This window comes from Thunnus maccoyii, chromosome 7, assembly GCF_910596095.1.
Source record: "Thunnus maccoyii chromosome 7, fThuMac1.1, whole genome shotgun sequence".
Classification (NCBI taxonomy): Eukaryota; Metazoa; Chordata; class Actinopteri; order Scombriformes; family Scombridae; genus Thunnus; species Thunnus maccoyii.
Window position 1 is genome coordinate 27,398,816 of NC_056539.1, and position 27,356 is coordinate 27,426,171.

General features: G+C 38.0%; 2 protein-coding genes across 3 annotated transcripts; one reads left to right on the forward strand and one right to left on the reverse strand.

The window, feature by feature from the left end:
- Positions 1-3,735: 3,735 nt before the first annotated feature.
- Positions 3,736-18,639, reverse strand: LOC121900912 (glutathione hydrolase-like YwrD proenzyme). Of its 2 annotated transcripts, none has more exons than XM_042417503.1 (12): positions 17,780-18,639; positions 16,904-17,057; positions 16,673-16,826; positions 15,368-15,574; positions 12,811-12,963; positions 12,639-12,726; positions 11,039-11,144; positions 8,694-8,850; positions 7,485-7,667; positions 7,070-7,154; positions 6,131-6,226; positions 3,736-4,599 (listed from the first exon to the last, which is right to left on the reverse strand). In XM_042417503.1, the coding sequence occupies exons 1-12, from the start codon at positions 17,877-17,879 to the stop codon at positions 4,454-4,456; spliced, it is 1,629 nt and encodes a 542-aa protein (XP_042273437.1). In that variant the 5' UTR covers positions 17,880-18,639; the 3' UTR covers positions 3,736-4,453. The 2 variants fall into 2 exon arrangements, with proteins under 2 accessions (XP_042273437.1, XP_042273436.1); XM_042417502.1 differs by having other exon boundaries at positions 11,039-11,210; positions 17,780-18,638.
- Positions 18,640-19,475: 836 nt separating this feature from the next.
- On the forward strand, positions 19,476-25,970 carry tm4sf4 (transmembrane 4 L six family member 4). The gene is made up of 5 exons (XM_042417505.1): positions 19,476-20,588; positions 21,176-21,265; positions 23,089-23,234; positions 24,074-24,260; positions 24,888-25,970. Exons 1-5 carry the CDS (start codon positions 20,418-20,420, stop codon positions 24,903-24,905), a joined length of 612 nt encoding a protein of 203 aa, XP_042273439.1. The 5' UTR covers positions 19,476-20,417; the 3' UTR covers positions 24,906-25,970.
- Positions 25,971-27,356: the final 1,386 nt, after the last annotated feature.

The following is a 27,356-nucleotide window of genomic DNA, read 5'->3' on the forward strand; positions in this document are numbered from 1 at the left end:
GTGTGAGCTGTGTGTGTGTGTGTGTGTGTATGTGTGTGTGTGTGTGTGTGTTAAACAGATTCTCCTTCCTTACAGAGGGAGTTCTGCCATGACACAACGTGCCCCAGGAAGCACACTCACAGGAAGGGAGCTGACCAATGGCTGCGCAGGGCTCAGCCAGAGATATGAAAAATCCCAACCCAAGTATGTGTTGGTGTGTGTGCATGTGTGAGGGTGTGTGTGTGTGTGTACGTGTGTTTCCCACAGCCTCTTACGCAGCGGGGCCTCCCACAGCACTCTAAAGAATTAATTTTTCCTCAGAATGAGTCACAACAGGTCGACATGTTTCAAAACATAATCAGTACATTCTTTCCTAATCCCTTTTGTCCACCTTGTGTATACATATGTACAGTATAAATACTCTTTATGCATTTATACTGTATATATTAGGGCTGCATCTGACAATAATTTTCATTATTGTTTAATCTGCTGATTTTTTTTCTTGATGAATTAATTAGTCGCTATGGAGACAAATGTCAACCATTGTTTCCCAAAGTTCCAAGGTGATGTCTTCAAATGTCTACTTTTGTCCCAACCAACAGTCCACAACCCAAAGAAATTTAGTTTACGATCAAAGAGGACTACATAAACCGGAAAATACTCACATTTGGACACTCTCAACGTGATTAATCAAATAAATAGTTGGCGATTCATTTTATGACAATCAACTAATCATTGCAGCTCTAATATATACAGATCTGCCACAATATTAAAACCACCTGCCTAATATTGTGTAGGTCCCCCTTGTGCCGCCGAAACCGCTCTGACCTGTTGAGGCACGGACTCCACAAGACCTCTGAAGGTGTCCTCTGGTAACTGGCACCAAGACGTTAGCAGCAGATCCTTTAAGTCCTGTAAGTGGCGACGTGGGGCCTCCATAGTCTGGACTTGTTTTTCCAGCACATCCCGCAGACGCTCGATCGGATTGAGATCTGGGGAATTTGGAGGCCAAAGCAACACCTTGAACTCTTTGTCATGTTCCTCAAACCATTCCTGAACATTTTCTGCAGTGTGGCAAGGTGCGTTATCCTGCTAAAAGAGGTCACTGCCATCAGCCGGCTTGCCTTCTTCCCATAGCGCATCCCGGTGCCATCTCTTCCCCAGGTAAACGATGTACACACTCACCCGACTGTCCATATGATTTAAAAGAAAATTCATCAGACCTGGCTACCTTCTCCCATTGCTCCATGGTCCAGTTCTGACACTCACGTGCCCATTGCAGGTGCTTTCAGGGGTGGACAGTGGGCAGCAAGGGCATTAACTTTTTCAGCAATTTGTGCTACAGTAGCTCTTCTGTGGGATCGGACAAGACGGGCTATACTTCGCTCCTCCTGTCACCGGTTCACCAGTTGTTCTTCCTTGGACCACTTTTGGGAGATACTGACCACTGCATACTGGTAAAACCCCACAAGACCTGCCGTTTTGGAGATGCTCTGACCCAGTCGCCATCATAATTTGGCACTATTCACAGTCGCTCAGATCCTTACACTTGCCCATTTTTCCTGCTTCCAACCACATCAACTTCAAGAACTGACTGTTCATTTGCTGTCTAATATATCAATGTTATTCATTTCACTAGTCAGTGGCTTTAATGTTATGGCTGATAGGTGTATGTCTACATACTGTATTACACAATATCTGTCCGGGCCTTCAACTAACAGTTACTCACATTATCAATTAATCTGTCAATAAGATGTCAGAAAACAATGGAAAGGGCCCATCAGAACCCAAAGGAGTGTCTTCAACTTGCTTGTTTTGTCTGACAAACAGCCCAAAACACAATGATTCACAATGATATAAAACAGAGGCAGCAAATCCTTACTTTTCTCAATGACGTTGACCATAAAGGCCTTTCCAGACAGTTGCTTTCTGTGTTTACTATCAATTAAGACTCCGAGACAAGTGTTTGAAATAATTCATGTAAAAATCATCATCATGTTTATTTTGGAAAGCTGTAGGAGGCTCTTACAGTTTGCCTTGATGTATTTCACGCAAGCCCTCCTTTCCTTGGACTCCACAATAGAAGATGGATCAAGTCAGCATGACCCAGGGCCACAATGACCAGATTAAGAGGAAATACGCCAAATTGAAATACAATGGAATTTCCCCTTTAAACGATTAATCCATTATGTAAGTAGTTGACAACTGTGATAAACATAAATTAATCAACTAATCATATCAGCAGAGATGTTTATCAACTCCCTACATGAATGTTTAAAGCATTACATCAACTGAAAACATTTTTTTAAATGACAAAAGTAAAAGTAAAATAAGAGTTAGGTCTGTCGATGTTTCCAAATTCCCCTAAACTATATTTGCTTGTAGGCATAATTACATGACATTATTTCTGTCTCTCTCTCTCTTTCTAGGTCAGAATGATACAATCGCTCAGCAGGTCTATGTAGGGCAATAGGGCACAACATGACTCCTAATAGTGCTGTGTCAGAAAGCCAGAAACACTGTATGTATGCATGTCTGTGTTTAAGGGGGCCTAGCATGTTGTGAGCTGCTTTATAATCCAGCTGGAATGCAACACATCCAGATAAACTGCGCTGTAATCTGGAACCACTAACGAGTTGTTTTGACCAGTGTTAATTAAGGCAGATTATGTAAAACAGAGTGTTCGGGTGACAGAACACATGGCTCTTTATAGGAGTAAACAGGTCGGTACCACTAAGAGTTTGGAGCTGTAAGGAGATCAGCACTCAAAGGTCCAATATCATGTTTCTACATCAAGACATTCGTGTTGATGTGGAAACATGTTTGAGCTGTCAGGTCTGGAGCACCGGTGGCTTACAAACTGTTTCCCAACTCACTCACATTTAAAACAACAAACCTTTTTTTCCTGTAAAACTCTAGCTGCTGGAGGCCTGTCTTAATATAATTAATCTTGTCTGTATTTATGGTGTCTGTGTGGTGCAATGAGGGGCAGCAGAGCGTTTCCCAACAGCTAAAACTTCACAAAAAGTTCAAGCTCACAGCAAAACCTGCTATGATGCCACCTCGAAAACATGCAGCGGAAGCAACGCCTGCCATGTAGAATCATGATAGTATGTCCTAAGAGTTAATGAAGGGCCATGTGCTCATTAAAATCACATGTAATCTGCATATTAAACTGTAAGATAACTTTTGTGCACAGCTGACATTTTTGCTTGGTGGTGAAGTGTCTAAAAAGGGAAACGGTTCGTCTTATGAGGAACATGACAGTGCTGAGTAAATTTCATGGAAATGTGCCCATTAAATTCTTATATTTCCTGTGTAAAAGTAGAGAATACAGCTGGTTGTTGTTGAAATATCTTGTTCATGTCCAATTTGTTGAACAAGTCACTAACATATCACATGATTACAACAGTTCCTGACTTTTCTTATGGCACATCAGGGCATAGCAATTTGCACAGATTCATACATTAATCTGCCTGTTCATTAGGTATACCTAGCTAAAAACACAGCCCTAAATAAATGCTATCTTCATGACAGTTATAACCTTTTCAACCGTCATTGTTGAAATAATTTTGGAAATTTGTTGATTCAACTTTATAGTTGGAGGTTGCAGTTTGTGATTTAGTTGAATTGTATGAGACAGCTGCTGTAATACACTGCATAGTTTTAGGCAGATGTACATATAACAGCGGACAGTGAGACAATGACCAGAGTAGAAATCATCACCTAGAGAACTTGAAAATATATCTAATTTATTTCATTTATCTGTAAACATGTACAAAATCATTGTAAACATATCCAGCATATTTCATTTTGCACCACAGATCATTTGAAATACAGAGTTTTAAATTGGTTTTCAGCAATAGCAGAAACAAAAATACTATATAACACTATAAAATATTTAAAAGTAATAAAGAAGACTAACAGTGATGGACATGATTCACATTACAAACAGTGGAGGAAGGGCATGTTCGGTGCGTAATATAATGTTACACAAAGATTTGGTTTCCCATTTGTTTGCTGCTCACAAATCTAATCTGTAATCAAGAATCATGTGGAGGAACATACAGAATGTTGTGCCAATGAATGAAAAATAAAATGATGCACATGATGATATATAAACATAAACATAAATATGTTTGTGTTGTATGTAAACATACAACACAAACATGTGATGAACGTTAATATACTGTAAGAACATGAGAACATAAAGCACTTGTATTAACAGCTACAGTGCACATGAAGGTGCACTGTAGCTGTTAATACACCAGGCTATGACGGTGTTACTGTCAAGTTACGCCTGGTAATAAGATCAGTCAGCTAATCAATGACGCCAAAGAACAAAGGTTTGTGTTTGCTGTGAATTTTGTCACAAGCGGATCTTTGCAGCACTTCTGCTCTACATTTCATAAAGAAATTTGCCTTCAGAAAACGTTGTGATCAGTTGATCAACTGATTATTATTTACAGTCTGTCTAGTATCCCTGAGCACATCCATCTGCTCGGGGGTCTGATCCTGCCCACAGCACCCTCGCTGGACGATCAGCTTGATTGACAGATGGGTTCCACCAATCCCCCACTGTAATGATCTGTCCCCGCCCAAACCGAGACCTCTTGTGGCCTGTGAGTACGAATAAAAAATACATTAAAAACATGATTGAGCTTATTAAACTGCCCAATCTTTTATCTGTCTGTAACTATCACACAAAGTAAACCAAATATTTTAAGTTACATTAGCATTTAGTTATTGAGTTGTGAAGGTTACATGAATAAACTGACACAATGTGATAGAAATAAACATTTTTTTTTAAAAAAAGGAATGAAAGACAAATTAATTCCTGAGTGACAAAGAAACATCTTGAGTTACTGGACATCACAGTAATATTTAAATAAATTAAGATAAATTAGATAAAATAACTCATAATAAGTTCTTATCACTGTAAAGTCACTTAATGCTACAAGATACTGTTAAAAGTACCTGCTCTTTTAAATCTTACGATAAATTTAACATGTATAACTGAGAGGATGAAGGTAGCAGTTAAGCAATGAGGAAGATACACTGGGTTTTTTTTATCGATTGATGATTTGGTTCCTTAAATTTGATTTGCTTGTTAATGATTCTCAAATTTAACTTAACAAACGTAACTTAAACATAAAAAAGAGGTAGTTGGGAATTTTTGCTTTGTGTTTTTCAGTTGCTGAAACCTTAAAATAAATCAAAGTATTATCAAGAAACAATTCCAGGAATTAAGAGCTTTATAATAAATGTATTTTAATTCTGCACTGCATCATTGATACATCATCAAAGCATTATTTTTTGAGACAAGCTTTTCCTTTAACCATGAGGAATGGAAGCTATAAGCGTCTTCACTGCGTCTGACGCTCTGTGCTACTGATCTGGATTTCACTGGGGATTTGCTCCGTCACACAAAGGGAGATTCTTTTTGTTTTTCAAAGCAGCAGATGGTGGAGGGACCGAAACACTGATGGTAAAATCCCTCACAACATGTTCATGCTCTTCATAAAAGCCAGAGTGCAATCAAACTCACTGATAATGATGCCAGGGAAGGGAAGAGGAACAAGTGAAAACATCCTGTTTGCAACAGGAAGCAACAGAGTTTATAGGAACTATGATCTACCTTTGATTTGAGATAGTCAAATCTCAAATCAAAAGGTACAGTTGTTTCAGCCATGGTCTCATTTGGTTAAGGTAAATACTGAGACAATATATAACAAGTATTTGAACACATTAAAGTAGGTTACATGTAGCTCCTACATATATCACAATATGTTGTAAAAAAAAAAAAAAAAGATGGAATAAAAGAAAAACATGTACTGCAGGTGCACGAGTGCAACTCTTTCAAAGTGATTCAGTAGGAAGTTTTGGTCTTTTGGATTCAAACTGTAATTTGACTTCGGTACATTTAATTAAGCATGAAATCAAGTCTAGCTGTTGTAAACAGGACAGGTAATGAGGATCTAGAAAGATAGATAATATGTCTGGAGTCATTTTACTTTTTTATCTCTTTTTTTTTGTTAGTTTTCAAATTTTGCTTTATGAATGAATGAATGAATAAGACAGTGATCTACTAGTGGTTGTAAAAACATGATGCAGCCACTACAGTAACTGGGATGCATTACATAAAAGTTACCTGTGACTGGCCAGTCGACTTTGTGGCCTCGCCTTCTCAGCGCCTCGGCTACTTCCTGGTCTATCCCCTCCTCCAGATTAACCAACCACTCGTCAGCTAGACAGAGACGACCAATCAGGATACAATTTTGATTTTAAAAAGTCCTTCACATGAATATGGGACATAAGATGTGTTGTTTCACAAAATTCCCATAATTCTGACCATGTATTCAACAGCATATAATGTGATCAGACACCAGAACAAACTTATGAGCTGTATCCTATTAATGATGAGGTATAGAGCTACAGTACATCTTTTATAGAAACAAACTATACACTTTTTATGATTTTTTTGTAAAGGTAGTGTTTCTGTAATATGCTATGAGATAGGTTTACTAATGCTTCAGTTGCTTGTGTTAACTGCTGAACTGCATAACATGACTGTATTCTCTACAGGGAGAGATACAGGCAGGGAGCCTGAAAGCTGAGCTCATTGTTATATAAAGTAATTATAAGTAAATACTAATCACATTTGCATCAACACACTATTTTCTGTATGGGAACCTATCAGGGAATCAGTTGTATGATTTGCTTTACTAAGAGTATCATGACGGATTGATTTCCTCTGTAATAATGACAACTTTAAAACCTTAAGGATACTGATTTTTTTAAATGTTCAATGTTGTATTTTCTGTTTAATGTATGTTATGATAGCACAGATGCAAAGCATATACAATATAGTACGAGGAAGTTAAATGAATGTCACAATGACTCATTTCATCTCACAACAGAGAGTACTGTATACTGCCATACAGTAGTTTGACTAAACACACATAAATATTAATTATTAATCAAGCAATGATGTTTTATGTAACAGTATGTGTGTGTGTGTGTGTGTGTGTGTGTGTGTGTGTGTGTGTGTGTGTGTGTGTGTGTGTGTGTGTGAGGAAGCAGGGCATACCTTTGTGGTCATACTGTACAAAGACTCTCGGAGCATCCAGAGCCTGTTGAGGATTCATCCCAAACTCCAACATGTTCAACAACACCTAAACACACCAGCAACATCTGTTATGTTACGAATCACACTCATAAGACTGAACCATCAGTAAAACGTAGTATGTTTTGAGTCATTTTGAATACTTTTCTGTGACTAAAAATGAATATAATCCCTAAATCGGTACATCCAAAAGGTTCAATCATGCAGAAGTCAGTGTTTTCAAATACTATTTATCCAAAGTCTGATCTGGTCTGACTATAAAGCTTATTTACACATTGACAAATCAAAAAAGAGATGTTATAAATTAAAAAAAAACTGTGTTTGGGGCATATTTTACATACTTTATCTGAAAGTTTCTGCACTCTTGATTACTACATACCTGGATGTGTCCTTGTGGCTGCATAAAAGCCCCCATCACCCCCAGTGCAGCGAGGAGTTGTGGTTTTTGTGATTTGGAATCAGAGTCAGTGAGGAGTGCAGGTATTATAGTGTGATATGGTCGTTTCCCACCAGCAACACAGTTAACGTGGTTACGATGCAGAGAAAAGCTGGCACCACGATTCTGTCAAAGGAGAAAAAGAGATTTCATGAATATGTTTTCACGGCTTTTTTCTTTTCGTAGTGCTTCGGATATTAAACTCATGACATATTACTACAGCAGCATGTCTCTATAGATCCATGATCATCATAAATATTTTGTGGTTTACACCTGACACATACTTACATACACAAAACAGAAGCGCACACATTTATTCCTGATGTTGTAAGGTTACCATGCAAAACAGGATCATAAAACATCACAATTTGCATTATGTCTGGTGTTTTACATGTCCTTTTTGTCTTCACCTAAAGGCACCTTTAGACTGTGCAACAACAACGATTGTGTAAGTTTATTGCACGTCACGTTGTACGAGACACCTGTGACAATCCTCGTCACAATCTGTGTCAGACTGTACGATATCAACTGCGCACTCAATGCGTGATGAATCGTAGCGCTACGATGTTAACAGAAGAAAGTATACGAGAGCAGACGCGTGTCATCAGCTCGGCTCATGAGTCACACACACTTCTTTTTTGTTTCACCTCCATCGTTTCGATTTTTGTGTTAATTAAGGAGAACTAGTGTTTTCCCCCTAAACCGTGTTGAAAAAACTGCACTATTTGCATTCTGTATCATGTCATGTTGTATTCTGATTGGTTTATTTCTAGATGTGCATCATAGCAGCAGTAAGAATTCGGTCTGAATTGTCTGATACTGGCAGAATTTTGCCTCAGGTTGTTTTTGGTCAACAAAGCTCCAAATCGGTCGTCGGTTGACGTGTCTCACAGTGTGATTTAAATGAAAAGACCAAAGATTTCACCGTGTTTCTCTCACAATTGTCAACTTTCATCTCAGACAGCCCAAAACTGCTTAGTGTTGCTGCTCATCTAGTAACTATAAAAACCTGCTTTTCCAGTCAAGATAAACTACAACTGTACTTCAGCATCAGACTGGACTTTAATTCTTAATTTGTAGTGACTGGACAACTTGTGAGTTTTACATACCCATCGTTACACCACTTGCACACACACACACACTCTTTCTAACCTGTAGTGAGAATCCACAGTCCTTTGGGACCAGCCCGCTCCCAAAGCCCATGTAGGTGCTGTTGACAAATGAACAGGCGTTCCCCTGACTGTCAATCACACAGAAATAGACTGTGTCACTTCCTGTCATCAGGCCGGGCTCCACTCCTTCCATGGTCCTATGAACAAACACGTACAAGCAATTAAATAACTAATGGGGAAAAATATAATTCATGAAGTCCTCTGCCTGGTTTCTTTCTGCAAAATTTGACTTTACGTACTTATACTACTAATGTTTTACTGTACTGAAGGGTTTAGTAGTGATTTCTCACAGTGCATAATAACTACAGTGGCCCTAACTGCCAACCTAACTTCTGAATCACTAGCTATCACTTTGATAATCTTTATAACTGCGTTCTTTCACACTGGATTAATGCATGTAAACACAGGTTTTACAGTAACCAAGTTACTGCAGTGAATGTACTGTAAATCTGTAATTTCTATCCTCATTGTTATTTCACCCAGTTACCTGGGCCCCGTTTCAGAAAGCGGGATTAGTGAAAACTGAGACGAGGGAAACTTTTCAGTTCCAGAAAGAGAGCTAACTTAAACTCTGGGTCAGTTACCATGGTAACTGACTCTGTGAAGCAAACCTGCTCGCGGGCATGTTGTTTCATTTTCCTCATTCATTCAGTCCGTATCAAAGCTCGTCAAAATCCCGGTTGGATATTAGTTTAGTTACTCAGGACTTTCTAAAGTCACCGCTTTTATGTGCATCAGTCGTTTCCTTGAACAGCGCTTTTTGCCTTCACATTAAAATATTACACAGTGTGAATTCAGCCTAAGCTCAAAACAAACCTATGCATGTCCTTCTGTTATAACACTGTGACTCACAAGACAGCTGTTAAAGCAGCTCCTGCACTGAAATCTTTATTGCACCTAATGTGTAAACTCAGTTTAAATCTAAAAAAAAATCGATATGAAGCTTCAGACACGTGGGATCAATGAATAATTAACTCCATCACTCATGATGTGATTGGTCGCACTGATGAAACATCTTTCCTATGATATTGGAGATTATATGTTAATATTTCTGAGCAGCATCACTGAATGCTGTTGAGCCAAGATACAAATATGTCTAAAATTTTTAAATCTACTGTATTTTCACCTCAATGCCTTTTATTACTGGATCATACTGTGAGGTCATGTCTCTATATCTTTGATCTATATATTTTTTAAATATTTACTTTATTTCTTATCTTCATTTGCTGCCTCCTGTGTTTTGTCTCCCATCAGATTAAAGCTGAACAAATATATATAAAATGTAATATCGGCTACAGCCTGATACACAGTCAGATCCCACTTTATCATCATTAAGGAAATGTAAGTCTGGTAAATGATGAACTAATAGACAACACTGAATAAAAATTAATTGTGTTAACATATTGACACTTTTCCTGCTCTGACTCAGACTCTTAAAGATAAATGTGCACTGTCTGTATACACATGCATTCATATCTCTATGTCCACTGGATTAAAATGGAGGCTCTGCCTTTTATTTACCTGTTGCCGTGGTGAATCGTAGTATCGGAGCTCCATCGATGATGGCTTTTTTCATTAATCACACACTTAACTCAGAGTGAACATACTCAGAGATGATTGAACTGGCTCTGATCAGCTGTTCTGGAGCCGAGAACTCGGAGTTTCCCACCTCGGGGTTCATCAGTTCAGGGTTCATGGTTAGACTCAGAGTTTGTTGAACCTGCTATCTGAAACAGGCCTCTGGTTTATTATGTGTATGTAAACATTGTTTGACTGTGAAAACGCCCTTGACAGACAATGATTTTCAGCTGAGGGGTCCAATTAGAGTCCGATTCACTCTTAGTTAAGGGTTGGTGGTATAGTAGGAATATTTTTTGTATTTGTGTGTGTTGTCTAATGCAGTGACATGCTACTCAACTTTTAGGAAATGAGAATATATTTGATATGTTTTACTACAGTATATATGTGTCTTTGTGCTCACATACAGGGATCATTCTGTTGTTTTATACTTTTATAGTCTATTTGTATTTGTCTTACAGCTGATAAGGACCTAAAGTTCAAAGTCTACAGTAATGACCAGTGACTAGATCATGATGCCAAAATATATACACGCACACCCCACACACACACACACACACACACACTGACACGCAGAGCAGACAGAGCAGCAGAGGAGGGATGAGGCCTGAAGGGATGAACATCGGGGGGATGTAAAAGTCTACAGTCCTATCTAAAGTCAACAGAGCATGGCTGGTACATACTGGTACTAACAGATAGACACACACACACACACACACACACACAGACACACACAGAGACACACACCTATCCATGCTGATGTGCTGGGCTCGCTGGTGGCTGTAGCTCTTGTCCAGTAAGGTTTGCAGAGGGATAGTCACATGGTCTGGGTCACCCAGGTAACGCAGAGCATCTGTTAATGCCAGACGAACAGCATCCACCAAAACATGGATGTAGTCAGAGCTGTTATGGCCTAAAGCTGCCCCCACAGACACACACACACACACACACACACACACACACACACACACAGAAAGACGCTTGAATTTTCAGGGCTTCCAGAGATTTGTACAAATTAGATGTTTTCGTGTGTGTGACTAAACATTTATTTAATTGTCTTTTTTTACCTCCTCGAAAGAGTAGAGGATGAGATAGCAGCAATTCAGACATACTGTGTATACAGTATATAATAAATAAATAAATATGCATATAAATAACATTATAATTACATAATTAAATACATTTCATGTTATTCATTGGACATAATTTTGTTTAATTTCAATGCTCACTATGTCTCTTTAATTGACATTTTTTCAGTTTCTTCCTTATCTGACTTGCTGCCACTACAGATATTTTTTTGATATTTGCAGGATTTATTCCTTCAGCAGTTAAATAGAAAAACTAGAAAACCCATTACAAAGTTTTACTTCTGACAGCTCTGATTCTTTTCGATCAAACAGCATATTTGATTAAGTTTGCTGAAGCTGTTGTTGACCCTATATTTACCCTTTATTTACAGCCTATATAGTCTCAGCTGCTGCATACTGAAGTATGTATCACATCAATTTGCATGAGCCATAAGATTTTCCCTGGAAAAACCCAGCAGATACCAGATGTTTACAATACAGACTATTTACATTAAAATGTCACACATCAATACTATGTCTGCCATAAACTCATCCTTACCACCAACACATGACTGGCTGATTGTTACTGTGATATAATAATGTTTCAATTTCCCTCTTTAAGTATTAAAGAAAAGTATTCAAAAGCACGAGGAGACTGTTTTTTTTTCTGTAAACGCTTCAGTCTGATCAAAAGATAAATTAGACTAAAATGCCTAATGTCATGAGATAATGAGAGTTGTTATGACTACATTTTCAAAGTCGTGGGGAATGTAATGGGACAAATGGACTTGGACAAGGCTCAGTAGGAGATCACATACTGTACTACTGTCTTTAAAGGGTCAGTTCACACAAATTAAATATTTCTAATTGTAATATTTTTACACTTGGCTTCCTGGTACATGTTCCTAGCCATGCAGATTTGTGGTTTTATGTGCCCAGGTTTTGAAATGCAATAGGATTTAGTTGAATTTAGCTTATAGGTGGTTAGCTATTTCTTTATATTTTTTAAATCAAACTTTTGACCCATTTCACGTGGTGTTTTAAGCAACACAAATTCACCTCCATTATATTAAAGTGGGGGCTGAAGTTTCAGAGGTGAATAGCTCAAATTCTCAGCACATAAACTTTCTGGGTTGAGTAATAAAATATGTTTTGAGGTTGTTTTTTTTTTTTTGTGAATAACGCTTTATTTCTATGAAGTGATATTTGCTTCATCCACATCCCCAGAAAGAGCTCTAAGCTGCTCTGCTGGTAAGTGGCTTCAGTGTATCGGTGGCTACCTTTGAGAGGAAAGTTCTCCAGGATGTTGAGCAGCAGCAGAGCAGCCAGTCCCTGACTGTTGGGAGGAGGCTCCCACAGACACACACCCTGCACACACAATGGAGTCATTCACTCTGCTGACCATGTTATTAAAACACAGATACAATCTAAATCTAAATTGGCTGACCTCACCTTGTACTCTGTGCTTAAGGGGGTGACGACCTCGCTGTTATGGCCGCTGAGGTCGTCCAGGGTCATGACTCCTCCGTGTTGGTTGATGACATCGACGACGGCTTGCGCCACTCTGCCCTGGTAGAAAGCTGGCTTACCATGCTCACCCAGCTCCTGTCAACACATGAGTCCATTAATGTCACAATCAATCACTCAACTGCTCAGTTAATCAACCTATTAGAGAGTTTGTCTCTTTGCATTCTATCTGTCCATCCACAGCTTTTACAGAGGATGTATCATGCACATTTCCAGGTCTATATTCATATTCTGGGGCTCTACTGGAATATCTTTGCATGATTTACAGTTCAAAAAACTCCTTATTAATCTTATACTGCCCCTCTATGCAGCCCCTCAGTTCAGCCTCTGTTTGAAACAGGTTGTTTTAGTTCTGGAGGCTACGTAAACAAACAATAGTAGTAGGATTTCACTTCTTTTTCTTGCTCTTTACTCAAAATGGAAACTTTTCAAATACATCCATACATGTTCGAGCCTGAATCCGATCAGAAATATGCAAGTGGACAATACAAACAACCCGTGGGACAACCTTAGCAACAATCTCAGCAACAAAGGACGGCCGTTTGTGGGCATGCACGAACAATCTCATGTCACCACAAGGAGGAAGTACAGGTAACTGAAGCCTGGGATTTTGAATTGCAGGAAGCATTTTTACATACATTTACCTCAAGTTTTGGAACTTTGAACATATTTAACATAGACATCCAACATCATAACAGTATAAAAATAACAGAAAATCACAAAACCTTGATGTGTCCCCTTTAAAAATGCCATTAAAAACTCAAAAACATAAAAAAAAACATGTTGGTTTGCATGATGTAATGCCACACGAGTGTAGAGTTTGAAAGCTATGTGGATGACGTGTCCACTATTGTAAACATCTACTAGTCCAATCAATGTTATAAAATGAACAGGAGGGTGTGTTTGACTGTGTGATTTTGCACCACAAGAATGTAAGACACACCGTCATCACTGAGGAATGACCTTTATGATACCATGGAAACCATCCATCAATGAGGCTGAGGTCACTTCTATTGTTTTTACTGTCTTAGGAACACAAGTGTGTGGGTGTGTGTGCATGGGTAGGGGGTTGTCATAGGCGTACTTGGCTGTGTTCCTGCATTATTGCACGACTATGACTGAGTGTGTGATGCATTAATGAAGTAGAGAATCAATCAGTGCATGACTATTTAACAAAGCACACTTACAGTCTCCATACTTTGGTGATGACACACACACACACACACTCACACACTCACACACGCAAACAATGGGGTCAGCCACAGCACAACTGATGTCTCAAAGACGGGAAACTACTGAATGAGCATGGTTTTATGAATATTACATTGTCCACATACACACATTCATATTCAGGGACAGGAAACGCAGAGACTTGTAAAATATGTGCCACCTCACTCAAAAATGACTTCAGAGTTTTTGCATAACGTGTAAATTATATTTCAAAGAATACTGCATATAATGATAACAATAATGTATAAATTAGCGCCGTTTAAAACAGCGTTACAAAGTGCTTTACATGGGGAAAACAAAATTAAAACAAATGAGCAACACAATTAAATAAAATCCAGCAAATAAAGGTATAGGGAATAAAATTTAATAAAATACCCAAAATGTAATAAAATAAGAAAAAACAGTAAAATAAACAAATAAAACATAAAATGCAGCGGAACTGGAAACATGAAACTTTGGACTAATATTAATAAAAGGCTTTTTAAAAAGATATGTTTTAAGAAGTGATTTAAAACATGTAATTGATTCTGCGAGTTCACCTCTGTCCATTTTTTACTATCACTTCTGTTGTTGGGTTTTCAAAATTTAAATTCCGATACATGACACAAGTTCTCCTGTTGTTTGGTTTATAGTTTGTTTTGAAAGCAGACATTTTTTCTGCAGCACATTTGTTTTTACAGTTATTTTTAAGTATTTTTATTCTAAGTAATATAATATAATTTCCTTCTAATTTCCATCTTCATCTTCATCCCTACTTCTTTCCTTTTCCCTAGTTCCTCTCTTCTTTTTCCATCTATCCCTCCTTCTCCCCTCTTCTGACCATATCACCTTCTCTATGAACTCCAGATCATCCCTTTTGTCTTCCTCTTTGTTCCCCCCTTTTAAAGTTGTTCCTTCTTCGCCCACCCCTGCACAATCTATATTCCTCCCTCTATCTTCTTGTTTTCTTTCCATATTGAGTCCAACAAGCTAAGGGCTTCAGGGTTAATTACCCAGCATACCCCCTGTGTGTTCATCCAAGGTCATCCCATACAAAAGGCTAAGTGAACTTTGGAAAAAGCAAACAAAACCTCTGGAAGGACTTGACACAAGCAGAGGGATTTTTCTTGGGTTCTACATTGTTCTGTTTCCTTCAGGTTTAAGTTCAAGGGAAAAAAATTGGCCCAGTGCTCCTCACATGACCTACGAACATGTGTGTTTTCTGTTGTTGTTGTTGTTTTGTTTTTTTTGCATTTTACTTTCGAGTATTTACCTTCAGAGTTCGAGCAAGAGCGGGATTTCTGAATACTTGTCCACGTTTGGGCGCGTGACCATCAATGAGCAGGTCTCGGCCTAGTTGCTTCCCAGCATCTCGCAGGACCTCTACCCAATGCGCCCAGTGGTGAGCTGTTACCTCGGCAACAGGAAACCCCACCTCAGCCAGCTCCACCGCCCCGCTCAGTACCTCCTGCAAGGACAGCTGGGGAAACAGGCAGAGGAAACACATTGCTATTACCTCATAGGAAACCTCACTGAGCAGGAAGTGTTAGTCATTGTTTTGGTAAGAAATATGTGTAGACTAAAACTGGTTTGTAGTTTCCTGTGACAGTTTTCCAGAGATTTGTTTTCATCAATCTGTATGAGTAAGAAGATACTGAAGAGTTGTTTATTTTGAGATGGGAAATATTCCTTATAAAAACTTCTACTTCAGATTTAGAGGGACTGACTGACAGAGCTGGGACTTCCCAATATTTTAAATAACTGAACAGTAATCTGCTCTCAAACTCACATGATCAACATATGAGTAATACTATTACATTTTAAGCATTCATGTCCAACAGCAAAACCTCTAAAGCATGGACGTGCCATTTCACACTGATGATCTAGTGTGTGACATTAGTACTGCCAATGCATCTATTTAATCAGTATCCCAGTGTCTGATTGCATTTATTTTAAGAAGAAAAATATCATCAAACAACAACATTAACTTCAAGTAAGATTAATACTACGTATAGTATAACTAAGTACATGAAAAGCTGTATTGGAAAATATAAATGAAAGAAAAACAGTTTGGATGATTTTTTTAAAGATTGTGTTTTACCACTGACTATAAAGGAAACAATACGTTTTACAACCTTGTAACACATTAGCATTCATTTTAAAACAGGAGCTTAAATTACGAGCACAGGCAGCATCTAAACCCTGAGACATTTCATAAGATCCCCTCCATGTTTAGAGTTTTTTTGTTAAGTCTGACCAACAAATACATTTTTCGCATTTTGATTTTTCCCTACCATAGACTGCTATGTTACTGCTGTATTGACCAAATATAGGAAATATCCACAGAGCCCAATGACATGTTTGTCCACTCCTTGTTTATAACTCCTAGATTCACCTTCAACACCAGTGTTTACACACACAAGGGTCTTCTTCCTTGGGTGTTTGTGTGTGTTAATATGGATAATTTTGCAGTTTACACTTAAGTTGTTTATGTAATGTAAATGATTATATTAGCTAGCATTTTGGCTACCCAAGTGTTGCATAAAACACACCTGCACACACACACACACAGTCAAACCTTGTGACTACCAAACAGCTCTACGGTATCACACCAACACGCAGGAGCCCCTGGCACTGTAACATTCAAAGCATCAGACGGTGAAGGAGGGGCCTCGGCACTGTAACCACGTCCCTCAAGGAAATCCAGGGTCTGAGCTCTGGGCAAGCGACCACTGAGGACACAGAGAGACGCTCAGGTATTCATTCTGTATGATGGAGACAAGAACAGAAGCATGAGAGGAGTCTCTACCTGCCGTTAATTCCTTTGATCTCTCCAGTGTTTCCGTTGTAGAACAGGCAGAAGGCGTCTCCACCGGGACCAGTGCTGCATGGTTCTGTTACTGCCAGCGCCGCTGCTATGGCAACCGCAGCATCTGCTGCATTACCCCCACGCTTCAGGGTGTCTGGACAAAAACACAAAGTCATGACTGATTGATGTGCTTGAATCATTAAATCATGAATACACCTTACTATTGTATTTGTATGTTTTATCCAATTTACTGCAAATTCTGCATACTTCACAATATTGTAGTTTTTGTCATTTTCAACTGTATACTATAGTTTTCTTTTTACCTTCCTCTCATCACCCAAATCACAAACACAACATATGTTTCTAACTCATCCCTAATGGTGTTTAAATAGTTTTGGTTTTACTTTCCCATTTTTTTCTTATGCCTCCACAAAATCAGAATCACAAAAATGTGATGGGATACTTTCTCGGGAGGTTGTCATCTTGCTGCCGTGTGTTCAGACAGGACGCGAAGCAAAAGAGCGCGGCGCGGTTAAATACAAAGTCTCAAAGCAATGACGCGAGCGGAATCAAGAGTTGAGCGAAACATTTGCGCGTATCACGGGGCTTTATGAATCTGCTTCATTAACGTACAGAGATGACAGGAGTCTCTGATGACTTCTAAGTTCAGTCAGAAGCTGAACTGAACACAAACACACAGACACGGTCGGTGCGTCTGTTGCTAGCTAGCTCACAGCTGATGTACGGTTGGTATTTTGGTTGTTTGGGGCGAATAAACACCAGCGGTCGAACTCGCGCGACAGGCGAAAATTCGCTTCGCGGTCTGTCTGAGCCACAGTAACATTCTAGATCTCCATGGCAACTGTTTCCACTCACCCAGTCCAATATTTGAAGCCAACGACTGGCTGGACGCCACACAGCCATGTAAACACACCACAGGTGACCGACGGGAGGAGAAGGTCAAGTCGGTATCCATCCCGCTTTAACTACTAGTGACTGTTGGCAACAACACGGCAAAATACCGGGACAAAATAAAACCGCATTGGACTTTCAACTTCCGATCGGTTAATCATGCATCGATTGAGTATGGCTGAACCAGGAACGGCAGCAGATGACAGATTAAATCGATGGATGGTTATGTTAGTTAAAGTTTTTCACACAGAGTTAAAATAATACCTCTCAAATTTTAATCGTTTTAATGGTGGTCTTCCTTCATAAATCTGAGGGTCAAAGTTCATTCTTGACCTTTGAAACAGCAACTGAAAAAAACAGTCTCATCAAAAGGTACGTTAGTGGTTGCTTTGGGGCTTTCTATCATACCACATGATCTTCATCAGCAGATGTTGTTTGCCCAATTGTCTGGACACTTTAGGAACTTCTCATCTATATGATTCAAGCTGTTAGATGTGAATGATATGCTGTGTGTGGAGGCATACCACATCAACTTTCGGCTACATTTTCAGTTGATATATTGAAAACTGAAATAATCTCAGTCCTGGAACCTATATTATTTTATTGAAGGCTGGTATTTATTTCCATTTTTTCTTTATGTTAAGTTAAGTCAAGAGGGATCATGACAGGATGAGCTACTTGTCACGTGAAACATGTGAAACTTGTAGTTTGTCATATTACTCTTGTTGCTGTCCCTGTGAAACACGTACAAACACTTTTTATGGAGAAACATCTCTATGGGTGTGAATTGAGTTCCTGAAAGATTAACAAATATAAATGACTGATTAATGAGACTGTAATAGTATAAAATAAAAAATAACCAAAAAATAAAAAATAAAATAAGTACTGTTGTGTTTTGATGTATGAAATTCTTATATTCTCATAAATCCATTAACTTAAGTTCTCATAATAATACAATCCAGTAAGTTTAGGATTGATAGCAGCAGTATTTAGAGAGCAAACCTTCTATTTGAAGTTAAAATGTAGTTCAATTTCAAGTTTTTTGGCCATTATATCTATCAAAAATATAGATGAAAAGAGACTGACAAAGCATATACAACAGAGTAAGAATGTGTCTGTAAGGTTTTTAATAGTCTAACGTCCTAAAGGAAGTAGTAGTTGTAGGCCTCATTAATAACTGAAAAATGACACGAGAGACCAGGATCCAATCCAGAGCAATTTAATCAAATAGTCAATATATTAATGACTCATTTGGGTGTGTTTGTCATTTTAACCGCATGATGAGCAAATAGCATTATAAACTTTTCAAAGTTAATGATTTTTTTTTATGGATTCCTCATATTAACTCAATCTTACAGGATGCACATGTTACAACTAAAGACAGGTGACAAATTAAAGAAAAAAACTGGTACGGGCCCGAAAGCTTGACCCATACAGTGAGGGGATCCGGTGGCTTTGTTATGCTGTGGGGGGAAGTTTGTTGATACATATCAATACAGAATTGTTCAGAGTGATCGCCTTTATCCTGTGATGAAACATTTATGTCCTGATGGGAGTGGTCTCTTCCAGGATGACAATGCCCCCATTCATAGGGCACGAGTGGTCACTGAATGGTTTTATGAATATGAAAATGATGTATCATATGCTATGGCCACATCCCAGTCACCATATCTCAACCCAATTGAACACCTATGGGAGAATACCTAAAAACACCTTATCAAGACACTTTTGTTGGTTTTTCCTTTAATTTAAGTCTGTACGTAATTATTAGCCCAATTAGTGGTAAATTGATTGTTATTAGATACACCAAGAGTTGAACTACAGATTAGACAATCCTAAATGATGAAGAAACTCTTCCTGTTATTCACTAAACCTGTGGTAGGTTCACATCAGCCACATCAGCCCCACGATATCGACCAACTGTCTGTCACTTCCAGCTCTGTCTCCACGTACACAAAACACATGGTAGAACATTAACCACTGTATCTTCACTGGTGTTTCTGTGTGCACACACGGGTATGTAATCCTACATTAATGGCTCAGTGTCTGTTTGCATGCGGCCGCAAACTTGTGTATGTGTGGTTGTACGCGCACGTGAGTGTGTGTGTGTGTGTGTGATATCCTGCTATATTACAGCTGGCTGCTGTAAAAGTGAAGCAGTGACATCACACAGTGAGACAGGAGGGCTACAATATAAAGGCTCAAATGCAGCATCAACAATCCTCAGACACAGGACAGGTGAGGTAGACAGGATCATCTAGAAGGTTTGGTAAAGTGGGCAGCTTTTTGGAGAAATAACCAAGCAAAAATAGGTGTAGGGAGAAATTTAGCTATAGGTAGGGCCAACAGGTGTACTGTTATTCTCCAGTGTATTGATTTTTTAACGGCTGACCAGCTTGGTAAGCAGACAAAGACTGGACCAGACTGAATCCTGACCTTCAGTTTTAGAAGCCAGATCCTTGTTTTTGTCGGTTTAGTTTAGTTTTTTAATTCCATCCTTTTGAAGAATCACCTTAAGTGGAGTTTTGAAGTCCACGAGATACTTCTCTAACCCCAGGAGTTGTTTTTTTTTATCAGAGGCAGATCAAGCATCAGTGTCAGAATGTGTTCAGGCAACTTTGCCAAGTGTCTGGGGATCACTCTGATACCTCTGTCGATTGTGTGTGTGCTGTGCAATGTCCTGCTCTTCTTTCCTGGTGGAAAGGCTTGGGACACCGAACACATCACAAAAGAAGTGTGGTACTTTGGAGGCATTTTTGGATCTGGATTGTTCGTGAGTATATGTAAAAATTACAACACTGGAGTATGTACACTGCATGATATCAGCTGTATTTATCATCACAGGAGATATTTTTTTCTAATTTTATATCTCGTGACCATAGCACATGAATGCTAATTCTAATATGCACATTCACAAATACAGTAAATTAAAAACCACCTGATGAAAATTCATGCTTAAAGTATTGCGCCACCTGTAATAGTTAATGATCTTGTCTGCAAGCTAGTTCACATTAGAAATATTAGAAATGCAACAAAATATATCATAGAAATGTTTTTGTTTTGTTTTTTTTATGTATGAAGCTGTTTAGACTTTTTGTGTTTATAGCATCTTTCAAATTATTCTGATGGCATATTTGCAGAAAAAAATGAACTTATCCTGGTGAAAACTAATGCAGCTTAAAACAATGAGTAGATAATGAACTCTACTGTATATTCTAAAGATTATGGTAGGACATTTTACTTGCACACACGAGAGGAAGAAAGAATTCATCATCTGCTCAACTGTTTCTATCTGTGTGTGTGTGTGTGTGTGTGTGTGCGTGCGTGCATGCGTGTGTTTGAACTTGGGGTGGGCAACAGATGATTTTCCCAGCTATGGTCTTCCTGGGTCTGAAGAACAATGACTGCTGCGGTTGCTGTGGCAACGGAAGCTGTGGGCGGAGATTTGCGGTGAGGGGGTGTTTTTTTTTTCTTTTGTTTTCTCACCATAATGAAATGATTATTTACAGCAGCACAAAAGTTGGGCAAGAGTTCAAATTTGGTTCACGAAGACTAGAATGGGTCCCAAAATGACTGCGGAATGTGGTGTCGCAGCGTAGGGTAAGTTTGCCTAACAATTTGGAGTGATACTTCAGTACAATTTGACTGCTACACCTGAAGTTCAGAAATGCAGGTCACCCACAAAGACTTTTTTTCTGTATACATCCTTTCGAGGAAAAACAAAAACAGAAAGACAAACACACAATCAAAAATAATCCCAAAAAGACAAATTTGAGCCATTAGAGCCAATACTCTGTATATACAACAGCTACTCAGATTTGTATATGAATGTACATGCATTAAGGACCCCTGAGCAGGACAAAACATTTTTTTGTTTGGACACCTCACTGTTAAATTCATCAATGGTTTAAACTGGTATTGGATATTGTCACATAGGACTGAATTAGGGCTGCAACTAATGATTATTTTCATTATTGTTATTTTGTTTGGTCTATAAAATGTCACAAAATGGTGGAAAATGTTGATCATAATGATTTCCCAAACCCCAAGACGACATCCCCAAATGTCCTCTTTTGTCCCGACCAACAGTCCACAACCCAAAGATATTCAGTTTACTGCCATAGAAGACTAAAGAAACCAGAAATATTCACATCTTAGAAGCTGAAATCTGAGAATTTGGACCTTTTTTTTGCTTAAAACGTCTAATCAATTATCAAAATATTTAGCGATTGATTTAATAGTTGGCAGCCAATCATTGCAGCTTCAATGTGATTATTGTCATGGGTCGTTATTCTCAGTATTTTATTGGTGTTCGTTTTGAATAAAGAAAACAGGAGAAAATCTGATTTAAGAAAATGTAATTCAGGTGGAAATCTAATTATAAAATTCTGCTTGCTATGCACATTTTTCTTTTTTTTTTTAGGGACTCTGGTGCACAATCAGTATCTTATTTTAATTTTTAACACATTTTTCTTTTTCAATTCTATTACTCGGAACTATGCCAGCCACTACACCAAGACACTTTGAGCCAATCTATTTAGAAATATTGGTATTTTTTGTGAGAAGGGGTAAAAAATGAATATAACGAGCCTCATGAATGGCCTAACAAAAAAATCAGACATGCACATTGAGATTTGCAGGGTGTTAAGACACTGCTGTGTTTTTATTTTACCCATTTGTCCCTGTGGATCTAATATATGTCACCTGTTAACTGTAACTGTTTCCACACTCGATGGAAAGCAAACACAATGACACAGTACACACCCATCCTGATTTACACAGCAATAAATGGCTGCACACACACACACACACACACATACACACTGAATATACTCACACAAATTGATGAGATTTCAATCACTGTAACAAGACCTTCCTCTGATGGGAGTTTCACATGACTCTCTCGCACAGAGCTTGTATTGTGCTGGTGCGGACACACATATTGATCGATAATTCAGGAATGTGTAGGTGTGAGAGTGTGTGTGGGGTCCAGGAAAGAATCGGCAAACAAAAGTTTGTCAGATCACTCCACACACACACACACACACACACACACACACACACACACCATCTCAGTATCTCTGTGTTGGACGTGCTGCGTTCATGACCCCCAGCCTGGTGTCTCCACACCAAGAGAATAACTTCATTGTTGTCATTGTTTAAGAAGTTAAAAGTGAGATTGCAAAAAGGTATTGATTCCCAATATGAGTAACTGCTCAATCCTTCCTTCCCTCTCTCTCTCTCTCTCTCTCTCTCTCTCTCTCTCTCTGTAGATGCTGAGCTCCATACTGTTTGCAGCTGTGGGTGTTTTGGGGGCCGGTTACTCCGTCATAGTTTCTTCTATTGCTATTAGCCACGGACCTTTGTGTCTGTTTAAAAACGGGTCAAAGACTGAGTGGACCTATCCCTTCTCCGATGGGTGAGACCGTGAGACACACAAATCTAAGACATTTCAAAGAAATTCATTGTTATTTTAAATTACACGTATAACCATGAATGAAATGATGGAGATGGTTTCTTTCAACCTGAAAAAATTCAGTCACATTAACAGTAGATTGGAGATAATACATCTTATTTGTTTCTAATAAACGGTTCATAAAATAATGTCCACAAAAGCATTTTATCATTGAAAGATGTAAAGACTCAAATTACAAAAAAGTATATTTTTTTAATTTAACTCCACCCCAATACAATGGAGGCGAATGGAATTCCATTTGTGGTGCTTAACAGACTGAGAGAATGAAATTCAGTGATGACGTCTCCTTCCAGGAACAGTGTCCCTGCTAATCCACAGACCAAGGCTGGATTACCAACCAGGCAAACTCCTCTGGGACCCCCCAGGCCCTCAGGAGTCCTGAGGGCTTCACCTTCAGGCAATTAGATTGTGGTAGTTTGATTCATTTATAATGTCTGGTGATACTGTATCCATCACTAAAGCAAAATATCAAATTTATGACATAGGGACATAGTGACACCTACATTATTACATAATCTTGAGGTCCCGTCATCAAGAGGGACCCTAAATATAAATCTAAAAAATATTTTTTTTTGGGCAGCACAAATGAAATTCCATTCTCTTCTAGTAGAGGCAGAAATCTTTTGTATGTGTAATCTGGGTCAGCCGACCCCTTAAACTGTTAAAAAAGCAAATACTAACACTCTTGAAGAAATGGAACTGTTTTTATTGATGTTGTAGTTATCAAATTAAAGCGTCTACAGACACAAACCTGCTGTTTTTATCTCACCCTCCCACTCCAGCAACTACCTGGACCACCAAGAATCCTGGTCGAAGTGCATAGACCCGCCCAAAATAGTGCACTGGCATGTCTCCCTGTTCCTTGTGCTGCTGATCATGGGTATAATCCAGGCGGTGCTGTGTGCTGTGCAGGTGGTGAATGGCCTGCTGGGAGCTCTGTGTGGAGACTGCTGTACCTGCTGTGAACAGGTCAGTATCTGCTCTGAGATGAGAATGGTTCACTTCAGTTCAGAGTCTAAAAGAGGAATTGGCAAAATTTGTAGGAGGATCTGAATTCAATCCAAATGTCTGATACTATACAATAATTATTATTAATATACTTATTCATTATTAGCAGTAGCCTATTCAGTGACTAAACTATACTAAAAACAGACATAAAAGAAACACAGGTGAGGAAAGATAATTGACTGTGAGATAAATGTTTTATCGTTTGTAACATTTATTTTTCTGCTGCCTTTGCCAGATCTCTCTTAGATCTCTCAATTAGACGTTTACCTGGTTAAATAAAGGAAAAGACAAACACTATGCTAAAGCAAACAATAAATTATATTAGGGAAATATACAGAAATAAGCTTGTTGTTGTATGCTCGCCAAAACAGTTAAAATTCTAATTAATATATTGCATATTGACCATTTAATTCCAGATTTGATAGATTTGGTTTGTAATCTTCAATTAGCTGAGAAGAACTCATTACTCGGGGTCCAGTGAATTATGTAACTGCTTACCGCTTGAGGATTTGTGTTTGCAAACAGAGATGGATTACATTTTTGTGATTAAATCACATTAAGATGTTAATAATTCTGTTTGTCTTTCAGAACAATAGAACTGTCTGAGCACTTCCTGCGGCTGTGAGAACCTGAGGGTGGCTCTTCTTCCTGTGTTTATTCCAGTTTTAGGAGGACGACAGTTTCTTGCTTTATGCTACGATTATACATTTTGGCATAAGAGCTTATTGATTGCAGTGTGTGAATTAGCTAACAAAGCTGGTGAAATGATAGAGCTCGGGTTTAAAGGGATACTCATTTACTCTCTTGCAAACACTAATCACTCCATCTTCTCATTATTAGATCTGAATGTTAGATTAGATTAGATTGATTTTCCTCTCGCTGTGTTTGTTTGTATCTCTTGCGTTTTTAGTGACTTCAGTGAACTCATTAAATCAATATAGATTCTATTTTTGATATACATATGAAAAGCAGATGGGATAGGGCCATGATATTTATCTTTAAATGTTATGTTTTAATATCTAGACAAACATAAACAAACCTGTTGGCAAAATATACAATTTTCTGAGTATCAAGATGTTGAGTCTCTCTATTGAGGTAAGAAACTATTTCCTGTTGCATGACTGCCCCCTGTTGCGCATTTTGGTGTTGTGTGTAAGTCTGAAGGGGTTCGAAGACTGTGAGACAGTTTTAATATGCCTCTGTGTGATAAAGTTCCTGTACCGACACCATCAATAAAATCTTACATCTTCGTATATCTGTGTGAAAAAGGTTGATATTAGTGATACTGACACAGCAATGAATTTCACTAGTTATCTATGGTTTTAAACAAATGTGTTGTAACGTATTTCCACTCCAAACTATTTTCTCAGTTAGTGGGGTTATTGAAAGATTTTTTTCATATCTGGGTGTGCCACAAGATAATATTTTTCACTGATATTATTTTAAAACATCAATGAGAATGCATGTTACTACCACTGGGATTTTGCACTTCTCTTTTATATACTCTTTCATAGTGTATGTGGGCTTTCTTATATGGTACTAACTTGTCTGATGCGTTATTAAAGTATATATATATCTGGAAGACTGTATTTTACTGATGTAATCTTTGCTAAGCATTGTAAAGAAAAAAAGAGAAATTGCAGCATTGTGAACAGCAGAAAAAGTGAAATAAAGCTCAGAGAATTCTGGACTTCTTGTGAATTTTTATCTTTTTTTTTCACCAGCCCCGATTCACCTGAAATTGGAGGGTGTTACGATACTAACCAAGATCTGACAGACGGACTCATTATGAAATCAGTCATTGTCAGGCTTTAGTGTATAGTGTTCTACTCCGATCAATACCTCAGTGAATAAAATTAGATTTATAACCTGTGATGGTGTCATGATGGAGCCATTTCTGTTGTGATAATTGTTGTCAAATTTGTGATGATGTAATTAAAGGTACATCTGCTGCGTCAAACACGACACTACTCCTGACTACATCTATTTCACTTGCTAAAGTTTGTTATTACATTTGGTTTGAATAGAAGAATATGGGTCCCATTTTAAAGCAGCATTATTACTAAAATGCCCTTTTTACTTCAGTGTCTCAGTGCTGCTTCACCTAGAAATGTTAACAGCCTTGAAACCACAAATGAGTTGAACATTGTCTTACATTGACAGGAAATTTGAAATTGTTGCAAAAGGGAAAATGAGACAACAGTATAGGTTAGAGATTTGACAGTATAGAGTTTCTGGGATACAAGTTAATTTTCAAATAGATTTTTAAATTCATTCTCTGGTTTATAAATCACTTGGTAACATTTTATCTAATTTAAGTAGCTCAGAATTAGTGTGCTCATATTTCTTATCATATAGCCTATAATGTTATAATTTCATCCTCATTTACATTTAGTTTTTAAAATTTTTATGTATTCTACATAATAGGTGTACAAAAAGTTGACAGTTTTGGCTCCTTACATTTTATGTGAAGATTTTAAACAAAATACAGGTCTTTGTCATTTTTGGATTTACAAATCAATCAAACGTTCATCACGTCTGTAGGATACAATTGTCCAAATGTGTCATAAAACTTTTGATAATAATAATAATAAGGAACTTTATTTATATAGCATTTTTCTTAACAATGTTACAAAGTGCTTTTCAAAAAATAAATAAATAAAACCAACGAGGCAGATAAAAATAAGGCTAAGAGGAGCACAGAGGTAAAGGTAGAAGTACAGAGTAACAATAGAAGATGCACAATAATAGTAATAATAAAACAATAAAATGCACAGAAGTAAAAAAAAACAACAACAACAGTCAGGTGCCCAAATGAACACTAACATGCTTTCCTTGTTTTTTTTCATCAAAAATTTATCTAAAAGTTTATCTGAAGCTAATATGAAGCTTCAGCCATCCTAATGAGTCAAATCAAGTAGATATCATTCAACATTACAGTCTTTTTAGTGCCAAAGTCCCTCTTTTTGTTACTATACTTCCACCGCAGCTCAACAGGGAAACACTGTCCGAGGAAACACAAAGAGGGAATTTGATGCTAAAAAAGACTGTAAATGT

Coding starts and splice junctions, on each gene's coding strand:
- LOC121900912 (XM_042417502.1), bottom strand. CDS start 17,879: ATGGATACCGACTTGACCTTCTCCTCCCGTCGGTCACCTGTGGTGTGT. Junction 17,058..17,779: donor GGCTTCAAATATTGGACTGG/GTGAGTGGAAAC, acceptor GTTTTTGTCCAG/ACACCCTGAAGCGTGGGGGT. Junction 15,575..16,672: donor AGCTGTTTGGTAGTCACAAG/GTTTGACTGTGT, acceptor CTGTTTCCCCAG/CTGTCCTTGCAGGAGGTACT.
- tm4sf4 (XM_042417505.1), top strand. CDS start 20,418: ATGTGTTCAGGCAACTTTGCCAAGTGTCTGGGGATCACTCTGATACCT. Junction 20,589..21,175: donor TTTTTGGATCTGGATTGTTC/GTGAGTATATGT, acceptor GGTGGGCAACAG/ATGATTTTCCCAGCTATGGT. Junction 23,235..24,073: donor ACCTATCCCTTCTCCGATGG/GTGAGACCGTGA, acceptor CTCCCACTCCAG/CAACTACCTGGACCACCAAG.